Below are 12,025 nucleotides of genomic sequence, written 5' to 3'. Positions count from 1 at the left end.
AGTGGGGACGCAATCACTGTGGGCTCGATTGCTTTTAACCTGTAAAGAATCATTTACTGTCCAACTGTAATAGTTCCATTTTAAAACACACTGAAAACGATTTATAGCGTTTAATCTATGTAATGCAGCGTACTGGACTGGATGATAGACTTTAATGAGGCGCTTGAGTCAGAGGTTTCCTTGTTAAGGACTCTGTCGCCATCTAGTGGTTTTCTACGTAGCCATCTTTATCATCCAGTGTATAAAACGGTTCAGTATCTGGATTCTGGCGGCGGGGTCAATGTAATCTGGATCTTCGGAGAGGCAATAAAATAGTAGATTACTTCCTTTAAATAAAAGTCCCTCTTATTATGGCACTGAGAACGCTCGTTATTTGGAGATGTGTGCGATAAAAATGATTTATGTTGCCGTTCAAACGCTCACGATTACCAAGATCCAATGAACTCATTTCCTGAAGAAATCCATTTCTGAGGCATGAAATGGAATTATCCATGGGTTATATAGATCGCAGTCATATTCTCGTTTGTTTGCTTCTCTTTTTTTGGTTTATAATGTTTCTCTGAGAATGTAACTGAAACCAATTTCAGATAAATACAGTGTTTCTAAAGCGATGACACGGAGCTGGATTATTTTTCTATCACAGTGGATGTGCGCTGCATGATAGATCCTTAGGGTTAATGCTGGTTTGACACAAATCGCACTTCCATCTTATAAGCACCGAAAATATTTTGTAGAATATTTTCAATAAATACAAAACTTTTAAAGATACTTTTTGTTCATTAAAAATAAATAAAGGTATCACGATTTTTAATATACATTTTCTTTGTAGTGACTTTTCATTGTGACAACATTTAAAAAAATACATAAAATATTATAGATATAAATAAATATTAGCGCAATCTAAACGCGTAAGTACCACTTGCTAAGTTATTAGCTTTTGGCAAATGAGCTTTTTTGTAGCTACATTTAAATTTTGTTCGCATGTTTTGCGTTTGTTTCTGTGTTATCGAAAATTTGTGTTTCTCCGCCACGCTCTTGGTTCTTAAAATATAAAAATTAGGCATAATTATTAAATACATCTCGTCCACATGAACAAAAAAAAAAAATCTTTCCATGCTGGCCAAAAGTTCAGAATACATCAATGACATTACGGGTATAAAGGCAGGACATAAAAACGGATTAAGTTTGGTGTGTTAAATAGTTTTGCAGGAGTATCACCCAAGACTCTGCAGGACAGACAATAATCGTCCTCTTTCACCAGGCAGAAGAGATGATTCCGGAGAGGCTAAAGGGAATGAGAGAACTGTTGTTAGCAGTGCTATATCAAGGAAGAAGGACTCCCTGTTATCTGTGAAAGGCTTTGCCTCTTTCCCGAATAGATATAGCACGAATTTTTAATTCGTTTTTCTTTGAGAGACAACAATGCTGTGTTTGAAAGCCGGACACAATTTGGGTTTTGTGAAGGATCCCTTTCTCTTCTCGTGGGCCCAGCTGTCCATATGGAAGAGAACATGTACAACAAGGACCACAATGGCACCAACAGACAGGCTCACAAAAAAAGAAACAAGGATGTATCTCCCTGATTCGGGATGCACTGCCCGACATAAAGGGACTGAATAGTACCAAGAAACTCCGACACACACACACACACACACACACACACACACACACACACACACACACACACACACACACACACACACACACACAGTCATATATACTAACAAAGAATTCACTCCCCCTGTTAAAATGCACGCCTCTAACAACCACAACAACCGACCCCATGCCTTTGTGCTCATTTTCATGTCGTGTACAGTATATTGTGTAACGATAGACTACTCTGTCACTTTGGCACACTCTGACAACTATTAGATCAGAACGTCTAGCTCTAGCAATATCCTAAGCACTAATGAGTCAATTTGGGCAAGCATGTAAATGTAATAGACAATACTTACTATTTAAAAAGTTCCAAAATTGTAGTAAAGCTAGTAAAGGACATAGAGTAGTCATAAAGTATATATCAGTTCATTACATAAAGCAGAAGGCTATGAATTAGTGCATACATTTATATCCACGAATTTCGCTTTGTAAAATAAGCAAACCAAATAAAACCTAATATATTTGTCTGAAATAGTTTAACTCGGAATAATTTATAAACCGTATTTTGTAATTAAGGCAAAAAGCAAAACGTTTTAATAGAATTACTTACAGGACATTTTCTTTAAAAATTGAGACATCATGAAAACATATCACTCACATATTAGTAACGCATGCTATATCAACAAGTCTTGCGATTTAGCGCGCAATAAAACACGGTGCACCCAGAATCCCTTCGTTAGGGGAAAATGCCCTGGTCCCATGACACGGACTTCTGTAAATAATTAGCACCGTGTGTCAATCGACTAGTTTGTTTAATGATAGTGAGGTCGCTTTAACATCTGTTGTTATTTGCGGGGAAAACAGGCCAAGTAAGATTTTTCTATTGGATATTCTATCTACATCAGGCAGTTAACTAGACAATAATCCCCTGTAAGGAGAAAGGCTATTTTTTTCTTTCTTTCTTTCTTTCTTTCTTTCTTTCTTTCTTTCTTTCTTTCTTTCTTTCTTTCTTTCTTAGGCAATATTTATTTACTCGCTCTGAGGTTATCGAAAAACTACTCTAAAAAATATTTTATTCTTTCTGTGTTGAAAACAGTCACAAAGATATATCTTATGTACTCATATGAATTTAATATTGGGCATACCAGTACATATCAAACATGTAGTAGTACTTAGTACGGAATTAGCACAATGCACACTGAAGTACTGACCCAAAGTGAATGAATCGCCTAAATATACAGCTTTAAAAACGAAAGCAGAGTAACAGAAGAAAGAAACTCGAGCATGATATATTTTTCTTGTAAAAGTGCCATTTTTAGCACTGGAGTGTTGGAGTGCCGCACTGAACCGCAGAGAGCCAGCGGATGAAAGGCTGCTTAACGGCTGAAGCCCTCTTATATTAAGTAAGTGGATTTTTACCCCGTTTCACAAGTGACTTTAGCCTTCTTTTTGCTGAAGTGACCATACATATAAATTCAGAAAATGGAGGCAATTAATGACCTTTCTGAAAGCAGAGTGGAACAAATGTATACATACCCATGCGACTTTGCTCGAAAGTAGACTTTCTATAAAAGGATCAAGAATCCATTCCATAAAAAGCGAAGTACTATATTTTTTCTTTTGTTTCATGAAGGAGTCACGCTACAGATATCACGATCAAACTAAAATAAGATGCAATGAATCCCGTCCGTCCTTCCGTCAAAAACCAAACGCAATTCAAAGCGAAATTTCTGAAACACAGGATTTTATTAAAAGTCTTATAAAAAAAACCGGGGTAGCCTATTTTTCATCAACGCTCTTTGCAACGGCTGTCAACATTTTATAGAGATATTTATCGATAAATGTTGATCCACTTTCCCCATCATCCAGGGAATATAATCTATGTCTTCATAACTAAGTGAGCGCCCAAATATATCTGCATTGCATACACTTACCACAGATATTTACAAAGAAAAGAAACCAAATAAAATAAGCTAAAAGTTGCCACTGTTTTATTCATGGCCATAAATATATTCGGTCCATCGTAAAAGCTAGAAATAAAATTTTCTATAATTATAAAGTGGTCTTGTACGTGCTTATAACACGAAGGACAAAAGAAAAACATTTCTACAACACACAATAATATTTTACAAAATTTCACAAGAGCTTCAACATTCTCGGATCTGGGAGAAAGGGCTGGAACCGGTTTTCTGAACGAAAACAAATGTAAACACGGCGCACACATCAGCCCCCAAAATGAAACGGCGAGAATGGGTCGAGCTGCGAAAACCAGTCTTTTCTTTATTTTCGTTGGAAAATAAAAAAAAACTCTTTAACGAGGTCTTTGAAACGCAGCCCTATCAAAAAAAAAAGTCACTACGGCTTCACCAGGTCCATTGTTGCGTTTGCACCAAGTGCGCCGTGGGGAAGTGCGGCGTGGCGGCGGCGCTGTAATGCGCATTATACTGCATATGCTGCAGAGACTGAGCGCTGTAGGCAGAGAACGGGATGCCCGCCTGAAACGTGGACGCCAAGTCCTGAGTTTTAAGCGCGTGGCATGGTTTGCCGTCCCTTACTAACACAGGCACTGCCACACGCCGCGGGGAAGGAAGGTGGCTCACTTCCATACCTTTCTCCGCGCGGGCTCGCTTCATTTTGTATCGATGGTTCTGAAACCAGATCTTCACTTGAGTGGGCGTGAGACGGATCAGGCTGGCCAGGTGCTCCCTCTCGGGGGCTGAGAGGTAGCGCTGCTGTCGGAATCGGCGTTCCAGCTCGTACGTCTGCGCTTTGGAGAACAGCACTCGCCGCTTGCGCTTCTTACCGGAGTCGCTGCCGCTGCTCGAAGTTTCCTTGTCGTTGTCGGGTGACTCGTCTGCAGACGGCTCGGGAGATTTAGCGGACGAGTCCTGAGAGGTTGCAGACAGACCGTGCACTGCATAGAAAAATTCAATATAAGAGTCAATATAATATTTTTTCTATGTACATATGAGTTAATTAAGTTAATCACAAAATGACAATTCTCTTGCTCAACATTTCAGAAAATGAAATAACTAAATAAATATATTCAGTGACGATTAAATTCAACCCCCTCCTCTTAGAAAAATGATTCACCATCACTATATGGTCTGCTTCTTTATGCACATAGATATAGACTTTTATCCGTAACACTTGTTAATGAACAAAATGCAAACAAATACATGGTAATTGTATCAAATCAATCTGCATTTTATTTACCATGCCACTTTACAAGACAATTCGCAGCACATTTAACAATACCGTGATGCCGTAAGACAAAAATGTGCAGACAAAATAACACACATTCTGTAAGAGTTTGACAAAAATCTGATATATATATATATTTCGTTGCCCTAAATATATATTTATATGTATGTATATGTATATGTATATACATATACATATACATACATATAAATATAACAAATGAAAACGTTCATTAAATACGGTCTGGGTCAAAAAAAGGACTTTTAAAACTGGTACAGGAAATAAAGTTGGAATTCTTCAGTGTTACTTACACGAGTATTGAATGGTGTCGGTAGTTGCAAGCCACCTGGTGTATGGATTGTCAGTATTATCATAAAAAGGGTTCTTTAAAGGTAGGTTTTGGACATTCTCTATCGGGGTTTGCACTAGCACTCCAGGTGTTTTAGTCGACTCCGAGCCCTCCGTATCTTCCTCGGTACCAGTGATAGATCCTTCCTCATCGTTTGTGTCAGGGAGGTCCAAAATGTCCTTCACCGAAAAACCCGTCTTTGTGTTGGTCAACGACATGTTCTGGGACGGCGGATGCAGTTAATGCCGGAAAGTTGCTGCACCACTTTGGCAATCCGCTGTTTAAAGGGAAAGAATCACAAATGCACAAGCGAGGTTTGGTGAATCAATGCAGAGAATCAGCACGTAGCACAGTGAAGGCGACTCATGGGGCTCGGTCGATAAGCATTGCCTGAAAAAGTAGCGGATGAATCAGTTCTGTAAGTCCAGGAAGAGCGCCACAAAGAGTGAAGAGCTACCTCTGCTTCATGGAACTCGCACCACGGCTGGGTGTTAGGGGGAAATAAGCCATTACCGGACTGATCAGTCCATATAAGGTTGGTCTCAACACATGAACCTGCAGTGAAAAAGCATTAAAAACGCAAAAGGTTGGCCACGTGTGGGCGGGTCTTGGGAGTCAAGTGGATGAAGACAGTGTTTGCCGATGTGAAATTGTGGGTTTTGGGGAGATCCGAGCCTATACCATTGGTGCTTCACAACATGATGAGTGGTATAACGTGTCAATTAATTACAAAGATGGGGAGGGCCTTTTTACACCCTATTTACATACAAAGGACCTCCAAGTAGCTTTATACACGGCGCAGAGCAACTTGAAAGCGCGCTTTAGCAAAGCGTCCGTGTAAAAAAAGTTTGAGAAAAAATACATATATTTATATATATTCATATTTATATATATGAATATAAAATACATATTTTACAAATCGGAATTTAATGTTTATTTTACTATACATTTTTGCACGTATTTTGGGGTTTATTTAAACACTCAACTATTTGAGATCGCTTCAGCTGGCAAAAAGGATAATATATGTAAAACGTCTAGGTCAATATTTTAGTTGAGGATTAAGATGAAGAGCTTTCACTGGACATGATTAAGTAATCAAATACCTCTGCAACAGAAACAACTAGAAATGTATTATTATTATTATTATTATTATTATTATTATTATTATTATTATTATTATTATTGCTGTTGACAGTGATTGATTACCGTGTCAGAGATGATAACGCAATCATTAGTCAGTTATTCTCTCAATAAAATGACTCCGAATTCTTATCAAATACTCTTTACAATTTGAAGTCACTCAACAGCGATCAAAAGCCATATCTCATGTTGAAACGTCACGTTTTTTCTTTTTTCTTTTTCTCTTTGCATTCTGCTCAACCCAAATACAGAACAGGCAAATTATTCCTCTTTTTTTCTCCCTTTTAATAGGCTTCACACTTACTGGTCCTTTTCGTTGCCCTAGCTTACAGAAAAGCAAAGCATTATTGTTGATCAGTGTCTTTTCCTCTCGTTCTTTACCCCTCCCGTCTCTCTTTTCTTTTTGCTTGTGTGCCTTCTATCTCGTATGTGATGTGGGTGACAATGTTGCACGTTTTGAGCCAGTTCTCTACTCATCCTGGGTGGTCGAACCCGGGCAAACACAAATACAAACCGATTGCTAAGCTGCAGACAATGGAGGAAATGTAGACAAATGTCCGGCTCCTGTTGGAAGCCTTTGTCCGGCCGCAGTTTTTGCATTTATTTAAGGGCCAAAATAATAGATGATTGACGCCCGTGTACAATACATTCTAACTGTTTGGAATAAATCTGAGGTTGTTCCTAGTTGTCATGGCATTCAACTGCATTCAGTGAACTATCTCTTCATTCATTTCTGAGCCGCTTCGCGATATTAAAGAAAGTCCTTAATTTTTCCCCCTCTCTCTCTCTCTCTCTCTCTCTCTCTCTCTCTCTCTCTCTCTCTCTCTCTCTCTCTCTCTCTCTCTCCACACACTTACAAACAATTCTATTAACACACGATTGATGAAATACATAATAAACAAACAAATAAATAAATAAACAATAATAATAACAATAACAATAATAATACTTATTATTGTTATTGTTGTTGTTATTATTATTATTATTATTATTATTATTATTATTATTGTAATTTAATTCAGCTGCTATAGTCCTATAAATAAATAACTTTTTTACAACCTTTGAAATCTACCAGTACATGGTCCAATATGCATACTTTTTCTAGCATATTCTGTTTGTTCTATAATCAGTTACCTGAAATGTAAATGCTTCACCAGAGTTTTTGGTGAAATTAATCATGCAGCGACATATGCAGGACAATAGCAGCATTGAACTGGCTGGGCCTGGAGCAAAGTCGAACACTAAGCGCTTTCGCAAGGTCACTCTGAGCACCGCCGCTGAAATAAAGCCACACAGGAACCGTGCTTAGTATGAAAAGAAGCTCATGGATAGAAAATAACCTAGTTCACAATAAACTTCAAATAACCAAAAAGCGCTGGTTTCAGTTCAGTAAATAATCCTTTTATGATTTCGTGAGATTTGTTTGGTAGAACTGTATGCAAAAGGAAAGATGCAATTATGACTTTAACAGCAGATTATTTCGGTAGCCTAAAATCAGTCTTGCGTCACGTTCACTGCGCGCTCTAACGGATGACGGAAGCAGCGCTCGTGCGCGGGGTGCGGCCACTCACTTATTTGAACAACTCAAGCGAGGAGGAGTTCGGCAAGTAGAAGTAAATGTGCACAGGCTAAGTGGCCATACTTCACTTCAAGAGCCATGCCTCGTGTTTACCTGTTTACATTTACAGGTATAGCTCTGGGAACACACTCCCGAGAAGCATGCCGCAATTTAGCTGATTTGTTCGACTCGTGTAAATCCTGATGAGTGCTTTCAACAATGTTTACATCGCTACCGCTCTCTATACACTGCTCTGCTGTTCTCCAACAAAACATAGAAGAACAATAGACAAGAAACAGAAAAAAATGTGTGTATATAAACGCCTTTTTTCTATTCCTTGTCTATTGTTCTCTTACACTTTCTCTCTCTCTTACACACACACACACACACACACACACACACACACACACACACACACACACACACACACACACACACACACACACTAGTTGTATCAATACTAGTAATAATAATTAATAATAACGTTAATAAAATCGTAAAATAAATAAATAAATAGTTATTATTATTATTATTATTATTATTATTATTATTATTATTATTATTATTATGCAATAAAATGTTCTTAATCTTTTGACGCCAAATCGCCAAAAACTGTTTCAGAAGAACATGATCTGTTTAATAATAATACAATTTAAATACAAATCGCGTTTTAGCCATAAAATAAAACACATTTTGTACCAGTGCTAATGAGGGTTCTAATTTTAGTCAAGCAACAACTGGACTATATATTGAGCTCACGTCGTGTAAATCAGGTGGATTTCCTAAATGCAATGTCAATCTTGTTGATGCAATAAATAAAATGCCTGCTAATGTTCATGTTGCACAGAAATACCTATAGGCATATTAGTGTAAATGATTCGGCACAATGAAAATAAACAGCATAAAAGGGGAGGTTGCTCACTAATTAATTTCTCGCAACAACAAAAATGTCACAGGAATTAGTAGATAATTCAAATCGACTCTGCCCAAATTTTGAGAAGACCATTGTGAGGCGGGAAAAGAGCTTCGTATAGCCTTTCTGATTAAAAAGTAAATCTCAGACAGCATGCAGTCAGGACGCCGGAGGGAAGTGTGAAGCCTATAATGAGGTTGATCATTTTTCTTGCTTTAATCGCTGAATTTCAGTGTGTTTCAATGCCTCAGGCGAGTATTTAGGCTTTGATAATATAACCTCGTTTCCCTTTAGGTGCTCATGACAAATGTGTAAACTGACAAGGGCGATTGCTTGTGCCTTCCCACTGATTAAAAGGCCATGAAGTGCCGAATGCTGCTCTAAGCCCGGTGGAGTGTGGATTTAAGCAATCGCCCCAAGAAAACGCCCCGTAGCGTAAAGCATTTTACTGGTGTTTGATTCAGGAAATCCAGGCACCTTTTGGCTACAGACATTGTGCTTTTATTCGTCTGAAACTGCCTACTGATTAAACGTGTCGCAAAGAGATTAGCTCAGTGCCCGTAGCCCGGGGAGATGCCTATTATTTGTTAAACTACTAGTTTATTTGTAACGGTGAATTTTCTGGCGATAAATTTCCTCTTCGGCACCTTTATCGTCGAACCCGAAACAAATTGGTTTAAGGATTATCATTTTAATCACTCATGTTTTCAATATCCTAATGCCTGAAGGGAATGCCTTCAAGTCTGTATGAAATTAATTACTGAATTTTTTTTTTTTTTTTTTTTTAAAAAGCAATGCTTGCTTCGTGTACTTCGGGATTTCTTACATACTTGGATTCATCCTGAGTTTCTTAGAATCCAGCCAAGTAGAAAAAGCTGATATCCTTTTACTTGGGAAGCATCAGGCATTTCTGTGAGACGGATAGCAGTGTTTTCTCTGAGGCCCGGTTCTCTCATCTCTGATACTCCAGCGAACTCTACTGACAGAACTGCGCATTGTCCTGCGTAAAGTAATCCTTTAACTATCACTACAAGAAATCTACTAGTGCAAATAATAATAATAATAATAATAATAATAATAATAATAATAATAATAATAATAATAATAATTATTATTATTATTATTATTATTAGACATGTTTTATTTTGGACCTGCATGGTTAGTTTACTTTTGAACTAACACACTAGAAAATGTCTGTTTAAGGGATCACTGAATAATCCGATTCTAAATCGATCTAATTGGAACCCTGTGTTGAACAATTTGGCATTTTGGTTTAGGGGACGCCCTAGAATCATAGAACTTGAAAAACAGAAACTTTGTACAGTTTTAACAGACATATATCTGCAATATGCGACACAACACAATATTTCAATCATATTTCATTACAGACACACACACACACACACACACACACACACACACACACACACACACACACACACACACACACACACACACAGAGAGAGAGAGAGAGAGAGAGAGAGAGAGAGAGAGAGAGAGAGAGAGAATTAGCTCGTGAACAGCGTCGTGATAAAGGTAAAAGTGCTCACCTGGCGGCTTACGGAAGGGTGGGTGGAGTTAAGACACTATACTGTTAATGAAATATCTCCAAATGGAAGTCAGGAGTGCATACGCCTCGATAAGCCTGATGTGCTTTTTATACCCGACCAGCAAGTGCTGCTCTCCTCTTATTGTCCAAGTGCGTTTGCATAGCTGGCCAAGTGGCACTGCTGTAGCTACCACGCTAATACTGCACCATGTTTGTTTTCCCCCGCAATGACGCGAGGCAAAATATTGGCCATATGTTCATCGACAATAAATTGGTCATGAGAGCAAACACGGCCGCCTCCTGTCTGGGCTTTTAGCTGCGTGTGCGGCACAAAATCATCGTTTTTTAAACTGTCGTTTATAAACAAGTGTCTGGATTCATCGAATCCGTAGCAGATTATTAAAAAAAACATTCCATACTCTATGGATTAATCCTGTTATTACTGATTATTTTACATACGTATATTTACATTTGCTCATAAGGCTGATATGTTGTTTGAAAATCGTTTGGTTACCAAGGGTTTATACAGTAAAAAGGGCAGATGTGGCATGTTATTTAGGGGGAAAAATCAGGTAACTTAAGATACCATGAGGCAAGTGCTGACATCCGAGGTCAAAGTAGTTGTAGTCTTAACTGTAAGAGCTCTAAAGCATCATTAAGCTTTACACCGTTTAAACCTTCAGATAAAAGTAGTGTTTACAAACGAACTGATATAGAATATGTTTAATAAAAATATTAAACAGAGTAGCCTTAAATAACCTGTACAACATTTTTAGGAAAATTGATCGACATGCAATGTCCCTAATTTAACCTTGCTGTCACTTATTTTCATGTAATAGACCTGCTGTATTCATAATAGTGTAAACTAAGTAAGTACTGATATGACTTGTGAATATTAGGCCTATGGTAGTGTAGCTCGCTCCGGGCTTCTTCCATCCTACTGGGTGTTTTTAGCAAGTCAAAAAAACAAAAACGAGCTCTTTGGGTGTTTTTATGTTTTCTTAACACCAATTCTTGTTAATTTGTGTGTGTGTGTGTGTGTGTGTGTGTGTGTGTGTGTGTGTGTGTGTGTGTGTGTGTGTGTGTGTTTAAGAGAGAGAGAGAGAGAGAGAGAGAGAGAGAGAGAGAGAGAGAGAGAGAGAGAGAGAGAGAGACATGGAGAGCTAATCTCTCTTCTTTGCTAACTGAGGAGGTCAGTTTGAATGGGTAATTTTCCTGTGTGCAGTCTGGAATCCTCCTATTATAATGATGGTGTTGCCAAGTAATGCAGAAGCAAGAAGCAGTCAATGAAGAATACATTACTGATAGGTTTTGTAGGTCTCCACTTTAGTGATAAAAGATTAGTCCAGCACTATCTCTCCTCTTAAGAGTACTGCTAAGACTAGAGGATACATAAAACAGCCTCATTACAGCATTCTAAGTCCACATTAACCTAAAGTAGTAGGTAAGACCTGCAATGTATTCATGCAGGGCCTAGTCAGTACAAAAATGCTTTCCACTCACTCTAACATGTGAATCCTCTTGTGCCGTGGGAGTTCCATTAAATCTACTCAGAGGGCCAACTAAAAGACCTTCAGAAAGACGATGGGGAAGATAGACCCTTGTGGTCAATCTATTAGAACTCATCCCTGCCCAAAGCCTGATGACTGAGACACTTCAGATGAGCTGGACAAGCACACCATGCACATAAAGACACCAATGGCATGCCATTCT

General features: G+C 38.2%; 1 protein-coding gene across 1 annotated transcript; it reads right to left on the bottom strand.

The window, feature by feature from the left end:
- Positions 1-2,723: 2,723 nt before the first annotated feature.
- Positions 2,724-10,648, bottom strand: nkx2.2a (NK2 homeobox 2a). The gene is made up of 3 exons (XM_027172177.2): positions 10,314-10,648; positions 5,115-5,429; positions 2,724-4,513 (listed from the first exon to the last, which is right to left on the bottom strand). Exons 2-3 carry the CDS (start codon positions 5,368-5,370, stop codon positions 3,963-3,965), a joined length of 807 nt encoding a protein of 268 aa, XP_027027978.1. The 5' UTR covers positions 5,371-5,429; positions 10,314-10,648; the 3' UTR covers positions 2,724-3,962.
- Positions 10,649-12,025: the final 1,377 nt, after the last annotated feature.

The sequence above is a fragment of the Tachysurus fulvidraco genome, chromosome 12, assembly GCF_022655615.1.
Source record: "Tachysurus fulvidraco isolate hzauxx_2018 chromosome 12, HZAU_PFXX_2.0, whole genome shotgun sequence".
In the NCBI taxonomy this organism is placed as follows: domain Eukaryota; kingdom Metazoa; phylum Chordata; class Actinopteri; order Siluriformes; family Bagridae; genus Tachysurus; species Tachysurus fulvidraco.
This window is presented reverse-complemented; position numbering and strand designations above follow the sequence as displayed.